This window comes from Peromyscus leucopus, chromosome 8b, assembly GCF_004664715.2.
Source record: "Peromyscus leucopus breed LL Stock chromosome 8b, UCI_PerLeu_2.1, whole genome shotgun sequence".
Taxonomy (NCBI): Eukaryota; Metazoa; Chordata; class Mammalia; order Rodentia; family Cricetidae; genus Peromyscus; species Peromyscus leucopus.
In genome coordinates this window covers 58,771,958-58,798,677 of record NC_051086.1, presented here as the reverse complement: position 1 = coordinate 58,798,677, position 26,720 = coordinate 58,771,958, and the positions used below count along the sequence as shown (strand labels likewise).

The window sequence follows — 26,720 nt, the reverse complement described above, 5'->3', positions numbered from 1 at the left end:
GATATGTTCACAATTTTGGCTGCATCTGCTCCCATCTCTAAGCAACCCAAGCCCTGGATTGTGGGGTGGCGGCCCAAAGACGCCACCTCAGCTGCCGGCCGGTGTTTGTGCTTCAGCCGATGGAGCGAGCTAAAGGGCTGAACAAACTAGAGACATTAAGCAAACAGACTGGAGTGTGCTGACCAGATGTCCGGGGGAGACCAAGGCTCCACACCACGGGGTGTGCTTGCAGTGAATAGGCGTGCACCTCCCTCAGGGATGCCCATGCCCCGTGCTGCCAGAGACCTGAGAGAACCAGCCCTGACGGTTAGATCGCCTCCAAACCTCTACACTAGAGGAAAGGAGGACAGAGTATAGACTCCCAAGGCTCTGTGACGGCGGAGGGTAGGAGACGAGGGTGGGGGTGGGGGTCTGTGAGGAAAAGGCATTTTGCCAACTTGGGGCCCCTTCTCCACCGATGGGTGTTAACAGCCCACAGCCCAGGTCATACAAAGCCCCTTGGGCCTGAGAAAGTCCCCACATGAGGGTTTCCCTGACAACACATTCCCCCACATTCCCAGGTTATCAAGGAGCCATTCTCTGTTTAAAAGCCCTTGTAGATTTGATTTAGGGAGTTCTAAAGGCAACCTTGAAGACTCCTTTGTCCCCAAAATGAAAACACGGACGGGAGACACAAACAGAAAGTGTCATTGTGCTGCCAGTGCTGAGTCTCTGGGAGCCGGTCCTGACAGTTCGGCTTTTTAAAGGCCTGGGCTGTGTCAGAACCAGATTCAGCTCTGCTCAGCAGAAAGCCAGGGACGTCACCTAACAGCTGGAGTCCGTCCTCAACAACCCGCTTCTTATTCCCTTTCAGGGTTTAGTCTCATGAGAGATCAGGTCCTGTGGGAAGGCTCATGGGACAAGGGAGTGTCCAAGGAGAGCCCTCCAGCCTGGGGGCGGGGGCGGGGAGGGTGGGTGGGTGGGGGAGGTGTGGAGATGACTACAAAGTACTTAGAAGGCTAGCCTGAACACCCAGAGGGTACTGGGGGGGTCTGTGGGGGTGTTGACCCTCTACCCTCAGGTGGAGAACAGTGGAGCTTCTTGGAATTTCTAGACTGAAGGCTGGCAAATGTTTTCCATGAAGAGCCAGACAGTAAACATTTCTGTCTTTGTGGGCCATATGGTCTCTGTCATAACAGCCCGACTGCCACTGCGGCATGAAAGTGTCCACAGACAACACGTGAGAAACCCCACATGATGTTGTTTAAGCCAGACCTTGTTTATAAAAATGGGCAGAGGTCTGCACCTGGCCCGGGACAGCGGTTCACTGACCCCTGCACTCTAGATAAAGACAAAGAAGTCAGAGGACAAGTCCCACACCTCCCTGTAAGGATGGAGCCCTCCTACCAAAGGCTTTACACGGTACCTGCTCACCACCTAGCCAGGTACCTGGAGTGGGTGGGAGAGCCAGGAGCTACCAGAAACACACACACACACACACACACACACACACACACACACACACTCACACACACACACAGAGATGATGAAAGTAACCAATGTGCAAGCCAATGCCCCTGGGCAGAACATGTACACTGTTTGCTTGGGGGCTAAGTGTGGTGAGATTGTGTTCCCCAGTGCATAGTTTTTCTGGAGCCTAATCACGGACTATATAGAAATCTAAAAACCCAGGATTTTTACTCCTTCAGAGAGATTGTTTGTATTTCAAAGAGTTTTGTTGTTGTTTGTTTTTTGAGACAGGATTTCTCTGTGCAACAGCCCTGGCTGTCCTGGAACTTGCTCTGTAGACCAGGCTAGCCTTGAACTCACAGAGAGTGTTGGGATTAAAGGTGTGCGCCACCACTGTCCCACTTCAAAGAGATTTTACAAAGTGAAAAGAAAAGCGGCGGGTGCGCATCCTTAATCCAGCACTCGGAGCAGAGCATGCGATCTCTGTGAGTTTGGGCCACCTGGCTACCAATGAGTTCAGAAAGCTCAAAGCTACACAGAGGAACCCTGTCTCGAAAAAAAAAAAAAAAAAAAAAAAGTGAAAAGAAAAAAAGAAGAAAATTTGATAAATGATACAAAGAAGCAATTCACTGAAAAGACACAATTACTAATATAGAGGTGACAGGCACCAGGGATGGTGGAACACATCTGTAATCTTAGCACTTGTGAGTTGGAGGCAGGAGGATCAGGAGTGAGGGCTAGCCTGGGCTACACAGAAAGTTCAAAAGCAGCCCATGTTACATGAGACTCAGTCTTAAAAATAAAGAAATAACAAATAAAAAAGAGGTAAGAGACTGTTTTGTCTCACTTATGATTAAAGAATAGAATTTTAACTATGGCATATAAATTTTCACTGTGTCAAATTGCCTGTTTAAAAGATGAAAGAGGCACCTTTTTATTCCTAGCACATAGGAAGCAGAAACAAGCTCTGTGAGTTTAGGGTCAGCCTGGTCTACACAGCAAGTTCCAGGCCAGCCATGGCCACATAGTGAGACCTTAAAGAAACAAAACAAAAATAAATAAGTAAAAGATGAAAGAGGACCAGCAGGATGGTCTATTTAGTGTATAAAGGCATCTGAGACCAAGGAAGTTCCTGCCCCAGAGAGAACCAACTCAGAAAGCCATCCTCAGACCTCCACATGAGCTTCCTGTGCCTGTGCCTACAAACACACACAACAATCAAATCAAATCAATAAATAAATGTTAAAAAAAAAAAAAAAAAAAAAAAAGCAAAGATGAATGATGCAGCCAAACTGTGGTGGTGCACTAGCTTTGAGCCAGCCTGTCCTGGAACTCACTCTGTAGACCAGGCTGGCCTCAAACTCACAGAGATCCATCCGCCTGCCTCTGCCTCCCGAGTGCTAAGGTTGAAGGTGTGCGCCACCACAGACAAATGGATGAAAAGCACCACGTGGGGATTCCTCCTAAGAAACCTATACAGCCTGCTGTGGTGGCGCATGCCCCTTTCTATTTTAAAACAACAACAAAATAAGAGAAGTCAAAAGGATACTTATGTACTTAGGAGTTTATCAGTTTCTTTCGTTCCTTTGTTTTTTGGTTTTTTGAGACAGGGTTGTGTCGTTTTGGTGCCTGTCCTGGATCTCACTCTGTAGACCAGGCTGGCCTCGAACTCACAGAGACCCACCTGCCTCTGCCTCCTGAGGGCTGGGGTTAAAGGCGTGCACCACCACCGCCCGGCAAGTTCATCACTTTTTCCTAAAAGCACCTTGGACGCCAGCTTCACCTTCACTGTAAAGGCTTCTTTAATGTGGGGAGACAGTGAGAGGGAATATGAACGGGCAGCGAGGTAAATATGTGTGAAAATGTCACCATGGAATCTACTGTTCTGTATGCTAACCAGAAAGAGTAATGAAAAGGAAGGGTGCACACACACAAAACAAAGGCGTGCTTTTCTTCTTCAATGTTTTGTTTTGACTTGCTTTTGTGTGTGTGTGTGTGTGTGTGTGTGTGTGTGTGTGTGTGTGTGTGTGTGTGTGTTTGAGATAGAATTCTGCTACGTAGCTTAGGTTGACTTTAATCTTCCCGAGAACCAGGATTGCATGCACATCACTGTATCTGCCCTACAGGATTTCTTTCCTTTTTAAATTTAATTTTAATTTGAGATAGAGTCTCTCTATGGTTCTGGCTGTCTGGGAACAAAATGTGTAGATCAAGCTGGCCTCGAACTCACAAAGATTCTCCAGCCTCTGCCTGAGTGCTGGGATTAAAGGTGTGGGTCACCACAGCAGGCTGTATAGGATTTCTTAGAAGGAACTCCCCACATGGTGCTTTTCATCTATTTGTCTTCGGCTGTTACTGTTTGAGGCAGGGTCTGGTGGAGGCCATGGTGGCCCTGAACTTCCTATGTAACTGAGAATGGATGCTGTTACTGTTTGAGGCAGGGTGGCCCTGAACTTCCTATGTAACTGAGGATAACCTTGAACTTCTCCTGATCCTTGCTCCTACTAAGCGTAAGGACTGAAAGAACATGTTATCATGTCTAGCTGTCCTTTTTATTATTTCAGGGGTACAGAGTGCAAGGTCTCATCCTGTGGCCCAAGATGGCCTCAAAGTCACAGCAATTGTCTCACCTCTGCCTCCTGAGTGCTGGGATTACAGGCATGAACCACCACACCCAGCTCTTTTTATAAACGCAGTGCTGGGGTTGGTACCCAGAGTCATGTGTGTGCTGGACAAGCACTCTGCCACTGAGCTACACCCCAGCCCAGATTCACCCCACACTTCACCATGACTAAGCATTGCTCTGCACTCTGACGCCTGAGCCTAAGTCCCAGGACCATCTCAAAGTTCTATCCCTGAAATTCGGATCTGCCCTAACAGATGCCCAACATGACTCCAATAACAAGGGCCGAGGGCGATGAGGCCAGGTTTTGATTTTTCATCTTGATTTTAAAAAGGTTAGTGGTTTTCATGCTGTCCAGGAACAAACAGAACCACACATGACTCCTGTTTCACGTTTACATAACCCAGTGGGATTTGTGTACTTTTCACAGTGTGAACATATTTCTCACTGTTTCAACATTTGTTTTCCTCTGGGATTATGAGAGGGGAGAAGATATCTATTTTGATTTTAAATGTATCTGATTTTAAAAAACCAAAATAAAAATGCGCCGACAGCTACAAAGTAAACCCGGAGGGCACCAGCACAGGTGGAGTGACAGCACCTGGGTCTGTGTGTCACTCACCCTCGGACACCCACACCCAGAGCTCACCACACACGCTACCTACACTGGGCTTTGTTTACAGAAGAGAATGCAGTGAACTTTCCTTGTCCGTGGACATAGGCCCAGATGGGTAATCCTCGATGCCAGGGAAAGCACAGGAAAAGGGGGCGGAAGACGTGGGCCGGCAGGCAGGTCACAAAGATGCCAGCACCTCTCCAGGCTCTTTTATCAAAGGACCAGAAAGGTCCCAGAACGCTCAGGGCAAAACCTCCACAAAAGGCCTCTCAGCACTCAAGTGTAATGGGAAATCAGAACCAGAATGCAAACAGCAATGGCGGTAGTGTATCCCCAGACCTTCAGAGGTAAACTGAGTCGGCACATGTCCCTGTTGATAGAAGCCTGGCCGGGTAAGTCTGCAGTCTTCCCTTGGGGAAAGATGTTTCTATTCCTTCCTTAACTTCCCTCAGCCCCGCCTCCAGCCCTCCTCCCAGCTTAAAAAGAACCCATTTTGTGGCATCCTGGTGGTCCTGCCAAGAGCACACTCCACATTCCAAGAAAGGGTTCCACCTATCTGGCCAGACATCTGTGCCCTAGCCAAGAAGAGTGTCACAATGCTGCCACTCAGTTCCAGGTACCTGCAAAGGTTGGGGCTGGGTGGTTCCAGGACAGGCTTGTCCACAAATGGCACTGTTAGCCAGAGTTCCTGGAGAGCCTCGGGACAGCAGCCATGGGAGATGAGAGACAACATGGGCAGCAGCCCTTGTTTTCCCTGCTCCTGTCTTCTCCGACAGGGACCTGCTCCTTCAGGCCAAAGGCAAGGCCAGAGGCAGCTGCAAGGCACCCTGGGAGTCACACCTGCCTGCTTTAGAGCCAATGAGAACAGCTTTGCTGTCAGGCCCAGAACCCTTGGCCCTGTACTGCTTGGGACATCCAAGCATATAGGGGAACAGAAAAAAAGGACTTGGAAACCAACACATATGCCTCAAATCCACCATTCCCTCAGCTGAAAACATTCCCTAACAAAGCCATACTTACTGTTAATGAGGTGAACGTCATGCACATCCCCCCAAAGCCATTCAGAGCCAAGGCGATGAAGATGAGCACGGAGAGGGCTGTGGACAGACAGAAAGCCGTAAGGAGGGGACACAGGAGCAGTGTTCCGTACTGAGAAGGCTACAGATGAGCTAAAAATAAAGGACAGGCCATCAAGGGTGAGCGACGCCTGGAGAGCACGCTCTCCCTCAACCTCGCCCTCCTGCCTACCTCATGGAGCTTGAGTTCTAGAAAAAAACGAACGCCCACTCTCTTTCCTGTTAACCCAGCAGCATTCAAACGGCCCCAAAAAGCTGTTCCAGATAACAAAACCCCAGGTTCCTGAAAATCAGCACATGAGCCTGGCCCAAACGTTAGTGAAATTCAGGTTCTATTTTGGTGTTTTAAAAGCCTTTAAACTCCTTGACTGGGGATGGGATCCAGGTGTTTCCCAAGCTGTTTTTCAAGGGCTGGCCCAGGCTGCCGGAGGGCTTGGCTCAGCTGGGTGTGGTGTACCATGCCTGTAATCCCAGCCTTCAGGCTGGGCCAGAAGGACGACAAGTTTAAGGCGAACTTGGACTTAGTCTCGAGTGTCCAAGTGCTGGGGATAGTTCTTCAGTAACAGAGCACTTGCCTGGCATTTGCAAGCCCTGGGTTCAATTCCCAGGACTGAGACAAAAGAAGAGGAGGAAGAGGAGATGGCCCAACCTACCACTTCTGTACCATGGAAGGCCATGTCCTATAGCTGGCCTGCTCCATATAGCTTGTCTTTCAAGTGGTAGCATCAGTGAAGCTACCACCAGGGACTGGGTTGGTGGCTTGGGGATGAGACAGGAACCTCACAGACCCTGAGAACATCTCTCACACTTCTTACTAGTCATGCAGTTGAAAGAGCTAAATCCTAGGCAAAACACCACCACCAGAAAGCTGGCCCGGCCACCCATGAGCTAAGTGAGTAGGGGGCTAAGAGGTATCCCTTTTGGCTTGAACAGGGAGCACCAAGCCTAAGATAGCATCGGAGAAGAGGCGGGCCAGTGAGCACCCGTGGATGACAGCACTTCCCCCAGCGTCGGGAGAAAAGGGAGAAAAGGCACACTCACAGTCGGGGCTACTTGCTCCATATGCAATCAGCAAGCAGGAGACGGCAAAGCAGGCACTGGAAGCAAACAGAAAGTGTACTGTTGATACTACGTTACAATTGCTGTGACTACATAGTTATGTGGGGGTATTTACTATGTGTCACTTCAGAACATTTATAATCACTACTTAACAATTCTAGGGAGACCAGGGAAGTGTGCCTGACGAGGCATGCAAGATCATCCAGGAGGAGGATGGTCTCTTAGGATTTATTTTCAGTGCTGAGAATTGAACCCTGGGTCTTCTGTGCTACACAAGTGCTCTACCACTGAGCTGCGCCCTCAGCCTCATTTCATACTTGTTAACATTTCATTCATTTTGCTAGGCAGTGATGGTGCTTTCCTTTAATCCCTGCCCTTGGAAGGCAGAGGCAGGTGGATCTCTAAGTTTGAGGCCAGCCTGGACTATAAAGTGAGTTCCAGGACAGCCAGGACTACACAGGAAACCCAGCCTCAAAAACAAAAACAAGGCCGGGCGGTGGTGGCGCATGCCTTTAATCCCAGCACTCGGGAGGCAGAGGCAGGAGGATCTCTGTGAGTTCGAGGCCAGCCTGAGCTACCAAGTGAGTCCCAGGAAAGGCGCAAAGCTACACAGAGAAACCCTATCTCGAAAAACAAAACAAAACAAAACAAAACAAAACAAAACAAAAAACAAAAAAACTTCATTCATTTTAATCAACTGGGTAACTTTATTCTTACTTTTTTTTTTCCAGTGCTGGGGGCAGAACCCAGGGCCATGCACATTAGGCAGAGTTTCATGTGCAGCAATTCTCACCACCCCCTACACACACACACACACACACACACACACACACACACACAGGAGGAGGAGGAGGAGGAAGAATGATACATGTATACCTAATCTACATTTGCATATATTTATACATGTTGAAAACTTTTTTCTTCCTGGAACAAATTTAAGACCAAAAGTCTTTGGAAACCCATGTTCTTTTCTACTTTTACTTTTACTTTGCCGTGTATAGACACACACGTGTTGGGTGTGTGCATTCCATGGCATGAGTGTGGTGGTCAGAGGGCACCTTGCAGGAGTCAGTTCTTGAGCTTCCACCATGTGGGTTCCAAGGACAGAACTAAGGTCGTCAGGCTAGGTGGCAGTGTCTACCTGAAGGGCCATCCTGATGGCCCCAAACTAACGTTAAAGACCAGACAAGCGAGTTCAGTCATCACAGATGGGCGTGAGGCCTGCGGCTTGCATGTAGAACTACTGATTCTACGCCAGGGAGTGGAGTAACCCTGCCTCAGGCAGGCACTGAGGGAGCCCCACGGTGCACCTGCTCGCACGTTCCAAGGTTGCCTACACCAGGGAATGAAGCTCAGGGGATCACCTATCCTTATCCTGCCCCCCAGGCACCCATACTGACCTGCCCAGCAGCCTGAGCTTCCTTGGACCATACTTGTCCATGATGATGCCCAGAGGCAGGGTGATGGCACTGAGCAGGAAGGAACCCACGGTGAACGCCAAATTCAGAATCTCATCTTGGGCTTTGCAGCTGAGCCAGCCATTCACCAGGATCACCTCCTCATGATCTGGCTCGGCCGTGCTCCCGACGGTGACATTGGTGACATTCTCTGTGTGCAAAAAGAAAGAGAACATGGCGGGCATTCGCAAAGACCTAAGAGTCAGACGCACCCTCGTCCTGAGAGCCTTGAGGCTCCGGCAACTGACAAGACAGGGCTTCCTCCCCTAGACCCCCACAGCAATCATGCAGATGTTTTCAACATCTGTAGAAATCACAGACCACGACAGGCATTGGTGGCGCACGCCTTTAATCCCAGCACTCGGGAGGCAGAGGCAGGTGGATCTCTGTGAGTTCGAGGCCAGCCTGGTCTACAGAGAGAGACCCTGTCTCAAAAAACAAAACAAAACAAAAGAGTGACTTCCATTCTAGAGTATCCTATACTCTACACCCAGTAACAGTAGCTCAGGGTCCAACGTTGGCTGTGGAGCCCCAGGATATCTCAAGCATTCTCAGTAGCTCTGTCCACAGCAACACACGCAGCTAGTGTGGAGGAGGACTTGGGAAAGATAAGCTGCTGGTCTCACCAGAAAACCTAGGTTTTCCACAGACAATCTGAGCAAACTGGATGGGCCTCTTCGCCTCTACTTCTAAATCACAGCACAAGTCATGTGACAGCTTCCACCCTCGACTTTCCATACCTCCAGTCACCACACATTATAATTCAGAACCAAAGGTTGGACTTCTTGTTTCGTTTTTGAGGTACTGGGGACTGAACCCAGGTCCACGGGGACATAAGGCAAGCTACCTATCACTTAGCTGTACACCCAGCTTGAGTTTTTGTTCTGTGAACAGCACAGTTATTTTTCTCTCATTTATTGAGATGTACCGTTCTTAGTTCTCTTACTGGAGCCCTGGGTTGCTGGCCACCCCCTCCCATGACCATCCCCTCCCATGACCACATCTAGAGCCTGCCCCACATCCAGGGGGCACATGAGTGGCCCCTCCAAAGTTCAACCAGATCCAAAAGAACACAAAAAGGGAGGGAGAAAGAAGCACTGCCCTAGCAGGAGGGTGGGCGCGAGCTGGGCACGGGACGGAGGGTCTCCTCCCTGGGACCCACTCTTTGCGTGTTGCTGACTACTCCTGCAGAAACAAGCCGACTGATTAGCTTAGAGGCTCCACCAAAGAGCCAAGGAAACGGATTAACTGCCTGCCTCCCAGGTGCAGCCCTCTGTTGCCAGGACTGCTCAGATGAGGACTACAAAGCCTTCCCAGGCCTCTAAGAGCCCCACAACCGAGAAGAAAGCACTTGGAGTGATGAATGGCATATGCAAGCTCTGAGCAATAAGCTGTGGTAGGGGCAGGCAGAGACTAGGATGGCAGGACCTGCCTGGGTTCTAACTTCCCTGCCCTGCTCCCTGCACTGCATACCCTTACAGGTGGGACTTGATCCGGATCTGTCGGTTCCCTTATCTGTGAACTAGAGATAATATAGCAGATCGTACATACCTCTAGAGCTCTGGGGATGATCCCGAGAAAAACCAGCTGGCATTCTAGAGCTCCCCACAGGCATGCAAAGTGTTTGGTAAATAACTACTGTTATTGCTAGTGTCACTTGTGCTGGGACTCAGGATGGGGTGATTTAACGGGATGGCAGCTTCTCACAGTGGCAGGGAACACAGTGCTGGTCAACGTGTGATAGCGTGAGTGTGTGTTTCGTTGCCCACTGGGCTGAGTCTGAGGCTCCACACTGTCTTCTGGCTACCGTGTCCCATTATCTCAGAGGGCCCTTGCCACAGTGGCTGTTTACTGAATGAACCAGATTCCCGGGGCCAAAGGGGTCAAAACGGGGGAAGGAAACATGTAGAACCAAGCTGACCACAGAGGGACTTGGGATAACAGAGCCACAAGTTAACAGCCTGAACTCACAAGCAAAACCTTCCAGGACAGACTCCCAGCCCCACCACTTTGAGTCCCCCTTCCAAGACATCTTCCACACTGACAGCCCAAACACACGGCAAACAGGGTTCTCGGGGCCATTGGTCCCGTGTGTTGCTGTGTCGGGCAGGTGTGAGGCAGCTCCTGCAGAACAGGAACCGGCCCTGCAGTACGGGGAGCCGGCCTCCACCCAACGGTGAGCATTTCCAGGCAATCGTGCAGGTTTGACAGTCAGCACAGATGAGGAGTGGGCAGGGGGAGGGGGAGCACTCCCGCCTGAGAAACCTGACTGTGCAAGCCAGTGACTTGCACTCAAGAACTTTAAGTGCCGTGGGCTCTCTGAGGACACGGAACAGGGGAGGAGGGAGGTTGTGGGGGTGGGGGGCAAGGCCATCCCAGGGGCTCACAACCACTGAAATGACAGCTTCAGAGACACAATGCTTTCTGACCTCCAATGGCACCAGGCACACACGTGGTGCATATAAATACATTCATACACATAAAATATTTATACACATAAATATAAAAAACATTTATACACATAAAATAAAGTAACAATAATTTTTTTTTTAATCCTAAGATAGACCAATAGATGACTAACAGGTAAAGACGCTTGCCACCAGGCAGGACAACTTGAATTCAATCCCTAGGACTCAAGGGGCTGAAGCTGAGAACCAACACCCACAAGTTGTTCTGACTTCCACGTGCACACCGAAGCTCACACACACACACACCCCGCAGCTCACACACACACACACCACAGCTCACACACACACACACACACACACACACCACAGCTCACACACCGCAGCTCACACACACACACATACACCACAGCTCACACACACACACACATCACAGCTCACACACACACCACAGCTCACACTCCACAGCTCACATACACACCACAGCTCACACACACACACATACACCACAGTTCTCACACACACACACTCACACACAACACACCGCAGCGTGTACACACACACCACATACAACTAAATGTAATTTTAAACATTAAAATCTAAAGGCATTCTCAGACTCCTGATATGGTAGAAGTAAGGACGAGGATGACCATCTGAAGTTTTCTGACGATCTGTTCAGTCTACAACTAGGCACAGGGTCTCCGAGGAGAGGGGCTGAGGTAGAAGTAAGGGCCTCCATCCTTCCCTCCTTCATGCTGGAGCCATGATACCCAGGAGCAGGGACCAATGCTTCAAGCCACCTGTATCTGTTCTTAAACCCTTGCCAATGGGGCCACCAGGCCTCTGTTCATCTCCCTCCAGAAAGTGACATCTAGTCACAAATTATCTGGGGTTGGGAGCAAAGAGCCTCTTTTCTCTGTCTAGGGAGCAACTTGAGTGTCCCTTACATGGGGCTGAACCTTCAGGAGTCTGGAGTTCTGTCAGCAATAAACATCCCCCACACACTGTCTTGGTCCCAGCAGATGCCCAGTCATCCCCAGGCTGCTCCAGTTTCGTCTTCTCCCACCTGGCCACAGAAAGCCGGGGAAAGGGACAAACAGATACATCTCTAGGAAGTGTCAAGCCCCAAGGGGTGTCCCCTGCTCAGTCTAGAGTGCAGCCACCGCCAACTCAGCTCAGGCCAGCCTGTCTGGGTCCCGCCTGCACCTGGTATTACAGAGGTGCCTCAACCGTGGGGTAGTCAGAGCATCCAGGACGCATGCGGCCAGGGAGGGCTCAACCAGAAGACAGGCGAGGAACTGGTGTGCCAGAGTGTGCTGAGAACAGAGCTGCCGGGCCAGGAAGAGAGAACAATGCCCTGTACTGTTGGCTCCACTCAGAAGACTCACAAACAAAATCTTAGCAGCGGAGGCCGGCCGAGGAGGCAAGAGAGTTCTGTGACCCCACTCAGGGCTCCCCTTGGCTTCTCTAGGGTCAGAGAGAGTCCTCCCCTCACCCCAGGCAAACAGAGTGAGGAACTCCAGAATATCTCCCTGATGGAGATGAGGGGACAAAGAGGCACATGGCTGGAGTCAGCCTCTGCGTTCCTCAGCAGCTCTTCCTCAGGCTGGAGACCGAGCCCCTCCCCTCCATGGTGCTGACCCCGGCCGGGCCAGCCCTCCTGAGGGTACCTGCCCCAGCATCCCCTGCCTCTCTCCCATCCTTAGTCTATCCGGCAACAGGAAGCAGCATCTCAGCCCAGCAGGGGAGATGTGGGTGAGAGGTCGCCTAAGCCACCGAGCAGGCAGGACACAGGACACAGTCAGAGCGCCACTGGTCCCAGCAGCAGCAGCAGCAGCAGCGGCGGCCTGCTGTGGACAGCCTGTGTCCTGGCCACCGTGTTCGGTAGAAGTCATTCCTTGGGCCGCTGAGTACCCTTCTCACCCCGACCCCATATTCCACAGCACTGTGTGTGGAACTGCAGAGCAGGCGTGTGTCCTGAGGAAGGTCGTGGGGAGAGCCAGGCTCGTAAGGCGCCTGTCTGTCAGGGCCCGAGACTATGATTACGCTGTCCTTGTGGGTTAGAGGCAGTCGGGAAGGCTGAGACAACAAAGCTGGGAAAAAGCTGGGCCCCACCAGACACTCTTCCTATCGCCTAGTGAGAACGGGGCTGTTCCGTGGCTTTCCCACAAAGCCACGGAAAGCCAACCCATGCCCGACAGGACCTTCACGAGACACTAAGACAAAATAGGCCAGCAGATGTCAGGGAGGGAAATCAGGTCATGGGAAGGGTAAGGGTGGTGGCGACAGACAGGGCGCTTCTTTTGTGACACATTTTCTGAGGCTGTGGGTACCAGCTTTTAAGCCTCTTACTGTTTCTTTGGGAATTTTTCTGAAATCAAAATAAACTAGGGGTGAGCTATAACTGTAGCCAAGTGCCAAAGCGATTACCTGGTCCGAGTGAAGCCCTGGGTTTGAGTCTCACCACTGAGAAAATGAATAAAAACAAATTGGGGTGAGAGAAGTGAAAACAAGCCCAGTCTGGTGGCACACACCTACAACCCCAGCACCTGGAAGGCCGAGGCACTTCCAGGCCATCCTAGTCTACATCGTGAGTTCCAGGCCAACCAGGCTTACATAATAAAACCCTGTCCAAAAGAGAGACAGAGACAGAGACAGAGACAGAGACAGAGAGAGAGAGAGAGAGAGAGAAAGAGAGAGAGAAGAGAGAATGAGTCAAGAGGATCATGAGTTCAAGGCCAGCCTGAGCTATATAGTAAGGTCCTGTCTCAAAGAAAAATAGAGACAGTCGTGCTCATAAGCAATGAAAGTCCAAAGTTAAGTTTCCAAATGCTATCCATCACTGGCTTGGAGGTGGGGATAAAAGACCGTAAAAGGGAAGACTTTGGAGTAGCACAGACTTCTCCCTGTCCACGTCTCAAGTCTGGTTTGTGCTGCTTCCCTGGGTACAGCAGCCCCTCTGCCCTCAGAGGCCCAGAGTCTTGTTCCTTGCTGTCAGGGTGAGAGGTCCTGCCAGGTACTGACTGCCGGTGAGGGCCAAGACCAGAGAACTGAGGCTGGGGGGTAAAGCACCCCTGTGCAACCAGGAACATTAGCGTCTGGTCCGCAGAACCCGTGGAAAAGCTGTGAGCTCTCGGCTCAGCAAGAGACCTGCCTCAATGTATTTTTAAAAGAGGACAGGGACCGAAGAATCCTCATGTGGCCATAAATGTGAGAGCATGGACACGAACGTGCGCAACAGGGGTCCGTCTTCATGTGCAGGGCTGGGCTGAACTCCTCTAGCAGGGGCCATGGAGATTTCCATCTTCATAGTCCTCATTCCGCCCACACCCAGCATGTGGCAAGCCTTCAGCTGTTCAAGAGCCTCGGAGAGGTTCACTGAATTCTGGCAGGCCGCTGCCTCCCTGGCTTCCTCCGGCCTTGAGAACCAAATCCAGTTTTCCTTGCCTCCCAGCCCTTCCACCTGCCCAGTCATCTCCCTGCCGTACCAGTCTTTTCTGTCTTCCCCTCCGAGGTGTACAGCATGGCTCTCCTCCCGCCCTCCCCCATCAGCTCACCCTTCCTCACCCTCTAGGCTTCTGCCTTAACTTTAGGGAGACCTCCCACCTGGGGTCAACCAGATCCCCCCACCAGGGTCTCATTCCCACCACCCTCCACTTTACGGAGTCTGTGTGTAAAGACTTGTTTTGAGGAACCTCTAGTCTCACTCATCAATAGGGTTTATTAAGCCAGATGTGGTGGCACATGCTTTTAATGCCAGCACTTGGAGGCAGAGGGATCTCTGTAAGTTCAAAGCCAACCCAGTCTACATAGTGAGTTCCAGGACATTCAGGGCTACATAATGGAGACCCTGTCTCAAAACAAAAACAAACAAACATAATGTTTACTGAATGTGTGAGCTAAATAAGAAGAAACAATATTCACAGATACCCCTAGCCTAAGCTGCCCCTGTCAAAATCCACTAAAAGGCCAGGTGTGTTGGCACACACCTTTAGACCCAGCACTCAGGAGGCAGAGGCGGGTAGATCAGCCAGCCCAGTGGACACAGTAAATTCCAGTCCTGCCAGAGTTCTATGATGAAACTCTGTCTCAAAAACAAAACAACAACCCAAAACTCCACCAAAGAACAAAAGAGAGCTGGGCAGTGGTGGCACGTGACTTTAGTCCTAGCACTTGGGAGGCAGGCGGATCTCTGAGTTTAACGCTAGCCTAGTCTACAGAGTGAGTTCCAGGACAGCCAAGGCTACATAGAGAAACCCTGTCTTGAAAAACCAAAACCAAAACAAACAAACAAAAAAGAACAGAGAAAATGAAGAAAGAGGTTATGTCAGGTGAGTAGCTATGGTGGTCATATAGGGGCCAGAGGACCCAGCTTGGGAAAGCCCCCCTTTTCCGGTACTACACACCCAATGGTCAGCTCCAGGAAGACAAGAGAGGTCTCTAGTTGCCATTACCAGGTGAGTAGTTACAAAACTCACGAAACGCCCAGCCCAGCTCCCAAGCACTAGCCCCTGGCCAAGCTGTGACAGGCCAAGCGAATCTGCGGGGCAACAGAGAGGCAGGGAATTCCTTTCCTTTCCCCACAACCATCGAACTGGAACCCAACACCACATCTGTAGCCAGATTCTGGCTAGAGTCCCAACACAGTTCTGAAAACCTTTCAACGGGTTCAGGCAAATTTCCCCTGGTGAACAAACTCATGCCTGCCATCAATCTTAAAAACAACAAAAAGCTGAGATTCGCATCTCAATCAGCTATACGCGCAGGTCAGCTCTTTAAAGGTCTAAAGCAATGAGCTCAGAAATCCACCGAGGTGGACAATGTTGGGCCACAGAGCAGATCTTGACCCTAACCTAGCCAGGCACTCCCAGTCAAGGAAGCACACAAGTTTCTGGTCCCAAAAGTCAACAGGTTACTCAGACTCCAAGAAGCAAGGAGGCTAGAGAGATAAGCTTCACGGAATCAGCAGGCTTTCCCTGCTGAGGATGCTAGGTCAGCGTGTTTGCCAGATAATCAGAAAAACCAAAATCAGACAGAGGAGCAAAGGCACAGGATAAGAAGTTGATGTTCAACCCACAGTCCTGACCCTTCCCCTTCCCTCTGGTTCACAGGAATGACCTGTCAAGTCTCCCGGGCACATAAATACCAGCTCAGCGCTATGCGGGCACAGTCTCTGGAAGGGAGAAGGTTTCATCAGGAAAGCAATTTCCAACCCCATGGTGCCCCTACCGTCCAAGAAATTGTGTAAGTGGACAATTTGACTTCACCAACACCGAGAGTCAAAGAAAAGAAAAAAGAAAAAAAAAAAGGAAAGAAAGAAAAGAAACTCTGACCACAACAGTCCTCTGGTCTGGATGAGACACTAAAAGTGGTGTCTGAGGAGGGTGATTTTTTTTTCTTTTTGTTTTAAACTCCCAGTGCACCCTGCAACAAAGAGAGAAAGAGCCATACACCCCTACCTATTTCTTCCCAAGGGGCCATTAATTTCCTAACATCTCTTAAGCAGAACAGAAAGCTTGGTCAGGGAACAAGGTCTGACTCTCTCATCTCAAGATTTCTTGCTGATGTGGAGAAACACCCGCCAAGAACCCTTAGGCTATTAGGAAATATTTTTGAGTGCTAAAGGCTAAAGGTTGGTTATAAACGATAGACTTTCTGCCCTCTCCCAGATGGCCTTTGAATCCCCTCCCTTTCTCCCGCCCTTCCCCTCTCCTGCTAAGCTCTGTCCACTAAGACTCCTCTGGGCAGGTCGGAGATGGGAAAGGAAAATTGACTCAGAGTTACAGGGAGTGGGAGCAGGTCCAGAGCTTTCTCTTCCTGCTAAGAATGAGAGGCTGGGTGATGTCGCGTAGGCATGTGATCTCAGCACCCAGGAGAAGGAGATGAAAGGATTACAAATTAAAGGCTAGCCTGGGCTACATAGCAAGACACTGTCTCAAAAAGAAAAGAAAAGGGGGGCAGTGGTGGCGCACGTCTTGAATCCCAGCACTCGGGAGGCAGAGGCAGGCAGATCTCTGTGAGTTCATGGCCAGCCTGGTCTACAGAGTGAGAACCAGGACAGGCGCCAAAACTACACAGAGAAACCCTGTCTCGAAAAACCAAAACCAAAACCAAGAATAAATAAAAGAAAGAAAATCACACACACACACACACACACACACACACACACCACCTTTAGAGCAGGGTGGTGGTTCACAGAGAAACAAACAAACAAACAAAATCACCTTTAGACGTGGCACTTGCCACTGGGCTTGTCAACCTCATGAACACTAACCAGTGGAAGAAAAGAACCATCAACCAGGAGTCAGCAGCCTCTGACTCTCCACACAGTGCTCTGCCCCCCCCCCCCAATGAATAAACACAAGAAAATAATTTAAAGAAAAAAATAAACTAAAACGGCTCTGTAAATAAAAAGGCATGCTAGCAGTGACCTAAGGAGTCGGATCCGGGCCGCCTCCATCCAAGTGGACTCAAGTCCGGGGTGGGACACAGCAGCAAAGACAAGAGGCATTCCTTACAAGGATGCCTAAGGAGGAGGGAGAGGTTAGTAGTGCCTGGGCCCTACGGATGGGCTGACTCTCCTGAGCTGCGGCAGTCAGGGTGGGGGGACAGTGGAAGATGAAGGGGTACCCTCAGCCCGCCTTCAGACTGCTAAGGGAGCTAACCCAGCATCCTTTTCCTCACTGCTCCCCCTCCTCTTCCTCCCTACTATGTTTTGGAAGCCACGGAGATGTTCTCACAGTTCAGGAGGAAATGGCCTTTGGAGAATCATAAAGCAGCAAAAATAGACAAGAAATTATATCTTGGCAAGCCCTTAGGAGACTCCATAATGGCCTGACTTAAAAACATGTACATCTAGATGAACCTTCCTTCGGGTGGAGGCGAAGCCACTTCCTCTCTCCTGCTGCACCCCGGCCGAAGAATCGAGTTCCTCTTTCTCATGCATGTTTACTGCAAGGCCCCAGAGGGCTGGGAGGCGAGCAAGGTTCCTGACTGCACGCAGGGTCCTGAGTCTATTACTCTGCAGCTTGGGCAAATGGAAGACTGGTCCCAGCCTCAGTTTCTCCATCCACAAACGGGGACGATGATAATAACATGCACCCAGAGAGTTGGACCAGGATCAAACGGGCCTTTTGGCATTGGCGCAGCAAGCGGGCATTGCTTAGATCCTCACCACCCCCCACCCTCTCCCAAAGCCCCACTCTAAGAACCTGCTGCCCCTGACCGAGGCATCCTTCTCACCTGGCTTCGTACACAGGTAGGAGTAAAAGCCCTCCGACTTGAGCATGATGAGCAGCGAGCCCCATCCCAGGAGGACTGCCGAGAAGAGGAGGTTTTCCAACACAGCCGTGCAGGCCATCCACCAGCGGCGCCGATGGGCAGTGGCCAGGGTGGGCGCCATGGCGCGGTGTGGCGGCGGCGGCGGCGGCGGCCCGGCTCGGGCTCTGCAGACACCTGCGCACAGACCTCAGCTTCAGCGGTGGCTCTACCCAACCCGTGTGGCCGCTGGCGCACAGCGACCAGACTGTCAACCCCCAGGAGCCCAGGCTGTAGGTGCACGCCGCAGAAGACTCGAACCCCATCCCTGTCTGGGACCTGGGCCACCCTGAACCCGCGACGGGCCGGTACCACTACCTTCGGCTACGGTGGGGCCCTGCGGACCAAGTGAAGAGGCTTCCCACTCAGTTCACTCGGAGGTAAACTGAGGCATGGCAGCTGGGAAGGGACTGACGCATGCTCAAGGACGTGGAGCTGGTCCCGGCCCCAAGCAAAACTGAGTAGCTAGTATGGGGGCCGTAAAAGGAAGCAGTTTGCCGTAAGGGCACCTGAACAGAGGCACACCTGAGAGCTGCCACTCCCAAGGACCGACAGGCTCCCGCCCGCCCGCCCGCCCGCACTGAAGACCCTTCCCTAGAGCTTGTTCCTTCAACCACAAGATCAGCGCAGGGAGCTCCGGAACGGCCCGCCCACGGCGCCTTTATTGGCGGGACCGCAAAGGAACTGCTGCGCCATTGGTCAGTGTCTAGGTCGCTAGGCGCTACCGCCACGCGAACCCCGCATGGGAGAGGCGAAGCCGGTTCAAACCGGCGGCGCGAGCCGACCGCGCGACCCCCGGGCCGGGCCGTTCCCCTAGCGATTCGCCCGTTCCCATAGACACAGGCCCCGTCCCTCCATCCTCCGCTCTCCCTTTACGTCCCCGCCCGGTGCCTTCCCTCCGAGAAGCCTGCACCTTTCCCGCTAGCCCCGGCCTGCGAGCCGCTTCAGGTTCCCGCACCCTCGTCGGGAGCCCGGATCTCGGGAGTCGAGCTCACCCGGCTCCTACCGGTGTGTATCGGGCCCGCCCGGCGCCTTTTCTGTCCCCTTTATTTCCAGCCCTTTTATTCCTACCCTAAGATGAAAAACACTGCTGCCCGTTGATTGGCTGAGTGGGGCTGGAAACAGGCGTCGGCCAATCAGCAGCTACCCGCCCGCCCCCCGGCGAGCAGAAGCCGGTTCCGGCCGGACTTGGGAGACAAACAAGAGGAATGGGGGGGCTGGGGGGCGGCTTGGGCAGGCCCGGCTCTACCCAGTGGAACTGGAGTGCCCCCTCGACCCGGAGCCCCCGCGGGCATCGCCCCACGCGCTGCTCGGAGCCCTCTTCCCGGTCAGATCCCTGGGTCAGCATTTCAGGGAGTCCTGGTCCACCCTGAGCTGGGCTCCAGCCCCGTGTCGCTCGCTCGGCCCGCCGTGTAGACCCGGGTCCCCACCCGGAGAGAACCACGGTTGGATGCTCGTGCTCCGTGAGCCATTGCTGCCCTCTTGTGCGGCGCTGCCCGGCCCGCTCCTCGGGCTTTGTCCGCGGGTTCCTCGCTGCCCTGCCCCAGTTGTCCTCTCCAGGCGCTGTCTGCGGGTGTCGGCAACTCCCGACCCAGGCAGGTCCTGGTGTCGGGTACCGCATCCCTGCTAGATCTCCTGATTCACCGGCCCCTTGCCCCCAGGTGCCTCCTGCCTGGCCCAAAGTCGGTGTCTTTTAAGGATCTGTAGTCCGGTTTTAGGGCCGAGACGTCCCTGGTCATCCATCCAGACGCCACCGTCCCCATCCGGTGCCCGTTTTTCTCGCTGCCCTCGGAGACCAGTGTTCAGACCGGTCACCTTGGTGCGCCCTGCCCTCCCTCCCTCCTTCCCTTTTCCCAAACGTCTCTTTCATGTGGCTGACACACTCACTCTTCCACCCTGTGGGCTGTGGGCAACTCCGGGCAGCTGGTCTAAGTCTGGCTTTAGAGCCACGGGTCGCTAGGGGTCTGGAGGGCTCCAACCTTTCTGTATCATCACCAGAACTGCACTGCCCCGAGGACCTGCCGGTGCGGGAGGTGAAGCCTCGGCTCGAGCGGTTCACTTTCCGCTATGTCTCCCTGACCAGAGGCCCTAGCCTCCCCTCGGAAAACACTCGGTGTCCCTCAGATTCTCCATACTTCAAGAGCTGACTTGCTTTAGGGCTGTGGGAATCCCCCCCAGCCTGGCTCTGCTTCCCTCAGTTCAAGTGCGCCCCCTGGTGCCCTGAACCTTCGCCAGCCGTCCTGCCAGCCCATGCCCTCCCAGACTTGGTCTAGGCTTGTGGGTGGGTTTTGGGGGGTCTGATGAACCCACTGTGCAGAATCCCACAAGCTCCAAGTTGGACCTGCCACCTGCAAATATACTCAGCCCTTCAGTCCTTTCCCTGAGCCCTCTGCCTGAGGACTTTCTCCAGACATATCTCTAAAATGTTTTTCTTAAAATTGTGCCCCCCTTCTTCCTCAGATAATAATAGTACTTACCTATTTTTTTCTGGGGAGGAGGTGTTGAGACAGGGTCTCACTATGTAGTTCTGGCTGTCCTGAAACTCACTATGTAGACCATGCTGGCCTCTGCCTCCCGAGTGCTGGGTTAATAACATCTAATGAAGTTAGACACTGTGAATTTACCTCTTCAACAGAAAAGTTAGATAATCTACTGTGAGTCTCCGCTTTCCGCCCCCCTCCCTTTGCCCCTCCCCCCTCTCCCTCCCATTGCATCAGTATAGTCAGGCGTTCGGTTTATCTAATCTGCCCATTTCTGTCCCTGGGACGCAGCTATTCATCCAGCAATCTCTGCATCTCATAGCCGCCTCGAAGGGAATTGTGGGGAATGTAAACCTGACCTTGATAAACCTGACCTCTTGCTAGATCCTGCAGAAAGCCTCTACCATTTGTTCGGCTAGATAAAGTTCAAGTTCCCCAACTGACTCACCCATGCTGCTTCCTACACAGCAGCCTTTTCCTCCTCCTGCTCCTGGGTGCTCCATCCCGTGGAATTGCTCAGGTTCTCCATTTGCTCGTCTCTCAGCACTAGGGGCCCTTTCTTGGGCAGCACCTCATCTGGGAAGCCTTCCCTAGCCACACTCTGTAATGCCTGTAGCTCTTTTTGTCTGATGTCTGTAATGCTTTATAATATGTATCCCCATTTTCCTCTCACTGGAAACTCCTTGGGGGCAGAAATGTCTTAGTCATTGGTACTTCTAGCCCTTCATACTTAAGTAAACTCAAGCCGCTGTACAGTATGAGTTTGCGGGATGGAACACGAGCAAGGGAAAAGTAACAGGTTCTAGGACACAAGATCACACACCACTGGAGGATTATGGTAGTGTCAATGATGATTACCTTTTATTGATAGCTGGACTTTTCCTAGGTGCTTTGACATCCTCTGTGTCAACCATCCTAGATATAGCCACTATCCTTATATTCCAGATGAAAGACTGAGGATTTAGGTGGCTTTCCCAAAGCAATGAAACGTGAAAGAAGTCACTGTTGAGATGGCCCAGGTCCATCTGAATGAAACTTTTTGTTTTTAATTTGGGAGTGCCGAAGCTAGACGAGCAGGGCTTAGGGCAAATTTGTAAGCCAGGAATTGACGTCCACGAGTGCAATCCCAGCACTTGGGAGGCAGAGGCAGGCGGATCTCTGTGAGTTTGAGGGCAGCCTGGTCTACAAAGCAAGTTCCAGGACAGCCAGGGCTACACAGAGAAACCCTGTCTTGAAAAAAAAAAAAAAAAAAGAATAAAGTCACACTGCCTGGCTTGAGACCCTGAAAGAAAAAGAGAGAGAGAGAGAGAGAGAGAGAGAGAGAGAGAGAGAGAAAGAAAGAAAGAAAGAAAGAAAGAAAGAAAGAAAGAAAGAAAGAAAGGAAGGAAAAGAAAATTTTAAGTAATGTCTGGTGGCTCACATTTATAATCCCAACACTCGGGAGAATGAAACAGGTGGATTGCCATGTGTTCCCAGGCTACCCGGGATATATATTGAGTTCCAGGTCAACCTGAGCAATAGAATGAGACTGTCTCAAAAACAAAAAGAATTTAATATAACCAGATAATATGTAGAAAAAATGCAGTCACTTTAAAGGTCTGAAAAGAACCTCAACCTTAGAATGAACATAGAAATTCAAATAGTAACAAGACCTCTTTTTTTAAAAAAGTTCACTGTTTTGTCTAATGTGCACCACATGCATGCATTACCCATGGAGGCCAGAAGAGGGCATCGGTTCACCTGGAACTGGAATTAAGTGGCTGAGTGGCCAAGGAGGTGATGGGAACCAAACTTAGTCCTCCTCAAAAGCAGCAAATGATCTTAACCAAGGTGCATGCATGTCTGCGCACCAGAAAAGGGCATGGGATCCCATGGGACTACAGTTATAGAAGATTGTGAGCTGCCATGTGAGTGCTGGGACCTAAAAGATACTTTTCTATAAAAGGGGAGGTGGTGCTGGGTATCAACCCCAGGCCCTTACATCTATATGCTAAGCAAGCTCTCCATCATCGAGTTACAGCCACAGTCCCGATGATGGGATGATGGTTTTAGGTTTTGTTTTGTTGTTTGTTTTTGGTTATCCTGGAACTCACTGTATAGACCAGGCTGGTCTTCAACTCAGAGATCCACCTGCCTCTGCCTCCTGAGTGCTGGGATTAAAGACAAGAGCCAGCACCACCCAGCTAATAGTTTTGGTTTTGTGTTTGTTTTTCTGTACTTTTCTGTTTGCATGCATGAGTACACATACTCGTACATGTTCATGTGTGTGTACCTTCATATGGAGGAGGCCAGAGTTCCATATAGGGTGTCATCTTAATAGCATTCCACCTTATATTTTGACCCACTGTGTAGACCAGGGTCTCTTATTGAACCTGGAGCTTCTAAAGTAAGCTAAGCTGGCTGGTCTGCAAGCCCCAGGGATCCCTGTCTCTGCCTCCTCAGCACTGGAATTAAAGATGCTCACATTGTTCTCAATGCTCCGACCACCACCGCTTTGGGTTTTGTTTTTCTGAGATAGGATCTCCTATGTAGTCCAGGCTGGCATGGAATCCTCCTGCCTCTGCGTCTGTACGGGTATGCACCAGCATGCCTATCATTTTTGAATGAATAAAGAACATTTTTTGTTGCTGTTGCTAGTCTAACTTGGGATGTATGCCTTTAATCCCAGCACTTTAGAGTCTAAACATGAAGATCCAGAGTTCCAAGCCAACCTCGGCTATCACAGTAAGACTCTGTCTCTAAATACTGAGCTACTTTTTTTTTTTTTTTTTTTTTTTTTTTGGTTTTTCGAGACAGGGTTTCTCTGTGTAGCTTTGAGCCTTTCCTGGAACTCACTTGGTAGCCCAGGCTGGCCTCGAACTCACAGAGATCCTCCTGGCTCTGCCTCCCAAGTGCTGGGATCAAAGGCGTGCGCCACCACCGCCCGACCTGAGCTACTATTTTTAACCGTCAGATTTTGTGTGAGGGAATAAGTACTCTCATAGTTTTTTTAAGGGTTTTTTTGTTTGTTTTTGGTTGGTTGGTTGGTTTTTTGTTTTTTCAAGAGAAGGTTTCTCTGTATAGCTCATGGAACTCACTCTGTAGACCAGGTTGGACTTGAACTCTGAGGTCTACCTGCCTCTGCCTCCTGAGTACTGACATTAAAGGTGTGTGTTGGCCAGGCAGTAGTGGTGGTGGTGGTGGTGGCGGCGGCGGCGGCGGCGGCGGCGGCGGCAGCAGCAGCAGCAGCAGCAGCAGCAGCAGCAGCGGCACACACCTTTAATCCCAGCACTCAGGAGGCAGAGGCAGGCGGATCTTTGTGAGTTCGAGGCCAGCCTGGTCCACAGAGTGAGATCCAGGAAAGGCAACAAAGCTACACAGAGAAAGCCTGTCTTGAAAACCCCCCAAAAATAAATAAATAAATAAATAAATAAATAAGTAAATAAAAAAGTGTGTGTCACCACAATCACCTAGTACTCTCATAGTTTGTAAGAATACAAACCCATACGGTGTTTTGGAGGGCCATTTGGAGTGAACATATACATTTCTTAATGTTCTTATCAAGTGCTTAGCATCTCACTCCTAAGCAAGTGCTTTAATATACTCTCAACTCCACAGTATCATTTTGTATTGAAACAATTAGAAACAACTACCCAAGCCAGGTGGTGGTGACACACACCTTTAATCCCAGCACTCAGGAAGCAGAGGCAGGCACATCTCTTGAGTTCAAAGCCAGCCTGGTCTACAGAGTGAGTTCCAGGACAGCCAGGGCTACACAGAGAAACCCTGTCTCAAAAAACCATAAGAAAAAAGAAAGGAAAAAACAAAATACCAAACAACAGCAACAACAACAAACAAACAAACAAATAACTGCTCATGGACAGGAGGGGTAGCTTATGATCTGTGTTATTTTCACACAATGGAATTCCATGTATTTTGTTTTTGAGACAAACCTAACTGGCTCCAACATGCTATATAGCCTGAGGATAACCTTGAACTTCTGCTCATTCTATCCCCATCTCCTGCTGCTGAGGTTAGGGCCGTGGACCACCACATCTGTGTTGTTGTTGTTATTTGTTCTTGTTTCTTTAGTGCCATCAAATTTTATGAGAAAACTTTATATTCACTGACACCTAAAAATAAAGCTAAGTATGGTTACACATGCTTTTAATGCTGGTACTAAGAAGGTAGAAGCAGGTGGATTTCTGTGAGTTCCAGACCAGTCAGTCAAGGTACATAGTGAGATCCTATCTTAAAACAAAACCAACCAACAAACAAAACCCATAATTTGTAAGACAGCAAAAGGGGTGCTTTTCACCATGTATCCTGAGACAGAAAGCGAGGCTGGCCACGTGGTCCGGTGGGTAGAAGCACCTGCCCACAGCCTCGTGACCTGAGTTCCATCCCTGGAATCCACAAAGTAGCAAGAGAGAACCCATATCCAATAGCTGTCCTTGAAGTACCACAGAAATGCATTGGAAAGGGTACATGCACAGGAACATACACACACACACACACACACACACACACACACACACACACACACACACACACAGTCTGGAGAGCTGGCTCAGGGATTAAGAGCACTTGTTCTTGCAGAGAACACAGGGTTTGACTCCCAGCACCCACAGGGTGGCTCACAGCTGTCCGTAACTCCAGTTCCAAGGGATCCACTTCCCTTTTCTGACTTCTGAGGGTACCAGGCACACACATGTGAACAGACGTATGTAGGCAAAACACTCATATACATAAATCTTAATTTTTATTTTATTTTATTTCTTTTTTTTTTTTTTTTTTTTTTTTTTTTTTTTTTTTTGAGACAGGGTTTCTCTGTGTAGCTTTGGAGCCTGTCCTGGAACTCTCTAGAGACCAGACTGCCCTCGAACTCACAGAGATCCTCCTGCCTCTACCTCCCAAGTGCTGAAAATAAATCTTAATTTTTGTTTTGTTTTGTTTTACGATACAAGGCTTCTCTAGGTAGTCCTGGCTGTCCTGGAACTCACTCTGTAGACCAGGCTAGCCTTGAACTCAGAGATCTGACTGGCTCTGCCTTCTAAGAGATGGGATTAAAGGTGTGCCCTGCCACTGCCTGGCATTAAAAGAAAATCCAAGAGCCGGGCGTGGTGGCACATGCCTTTGATCCCAGCACTTGGGAGGCAGAGCCAGGAGGATCTCTGTGAGTTCGAGGCCAGCCTGGGCTACCAAGTGAGTTCCAGGAAAGACACAAAGCTACACAGAGAAACCCTGTTTCGAAAAACCAAAAAAAAAAAAAAAAAAAGAAAAGAAAATCCAAAAGAAAAAGAATTTAAAGAGAAGTTGGGATCAGTGATGTAGTTTGGCAGTATGTAGTAGGTAGCCGTTCCAGCTTTGACCTGGAAATACCACCCTCTTTGAGACTTTGGTAACTGTCACGCCTACAAGACAGAGCTGAGAGAGGACCCCTGAAGACCCAGGATCTGGATGGGGGAGCTCTCTTGGTTCCTAGACCCTGGATGCTGGAGGTAGACTGAGCAGAGTTCTCCAGAGAACACTGCCAGACTGCACTACACCTTTCCCAGACCCTGTAACCTATCCCTTCACTTGTGAGTTACCCCACAAAATAAACCTCCCTTTTAACTACGTGGAGTTACCTTAATATTTCAACCAATAGCAGTAGGGCGGATGCTTGGTATAAATGAGGCCCTGGGCCTAGACTCAATACAGAACTGAAAATACAGTAATGGGAGAGCAGGAACTACACTGTGGCCTGTGCTTGTTACTTACTTTATACTTTCATGTATCAGGTTTTTAAAATGTTTGATTGTTTTTTCATATGTGTGTGTGTTTTGCCTGCATGTGTGTTCTGTAAGCTGCTTCATGCCTCCTGTCCTCAGAGGCCAGGTTCTAGAAATCAAACCCACATCCTCTGGGAGAGCAGTCAGTGCTCTTAACCACTGAGCCATCCCTCCAGAGCCACATAGCAAATATTTTAAAATAACATATTTAGCCACTGTGCAGAAACCAGTTTTAAGAAATACTTGTTCCATTGGGCTGATGTGTAGTTCGGTTGTTAGCACGCTTGCCTACCATGCCTGAAGCCCTATGAAGCAGAAAACGAAGGTTGTACAGGCCAGCCCTCGGGGGATAGAGGCAAGAGGATCATAAATCCGAGGACGTTCCCAGCCACAGGACAAGTTTGAGACCAGCCTGGGCTACATGAGAGACCCTGTCTCAAAAAGGAATGGCTAACAAAGTGGCTCAATGGTTAGAAGCACTGGGG

At 50.5% G+C, this 26,720-nt stretch overlaps 1 protein-coding gene across 6 annotated transcripts in view; it reads right to left on the bottom strand.

Annotated features, from left to right (window-relative positions):
* The window catches only part of Slc43a2 (solute carrier family 43 member 2), a 42,159-nt gene extending 23,129 nt beyond the window's left edge, over positions 1-19,030 (bottom strand). For 3 of the 6 annotated variants that reach the window (XM_028866755.2, XM_028866759.2, XM_028866758.2), the window contains exons 1-5: positions 18,916-19,013; positions 17,928-18,140; positions 8,224-8,431; positions 6,806-6,861; positions 5,709-5,785 (exon numbers count right to left, since the gene is read on the bottom strand). In XM_028866755.2, coding sequence (XP_028722588.1) covers positions 5,709-5,785; positions 6,806-6,861; positions 8,224-8,431; positions 17,928-18,087 — 501 coding nt within the window. In that variant the 5' untranslated portion in view covers positions 18,088-18,140; positions 18,916-19,013. Of the gene's footprint in view, positions 1-5,708; positions 5,786-6,805; positions 6,862-8,223; positions 8,432-17,927; positions 18,141-18,320; positions 18,585-18,915 lie in introns of those variants that run through there. The other 3 variants (XM_037201484.1, XM_028866757.2, XM_028866756.2) reach the window with 3 other exon arrangements.
* Between the last annotated feature and the right edge of the window lie 7,690 nt (positions 19,031-26,720).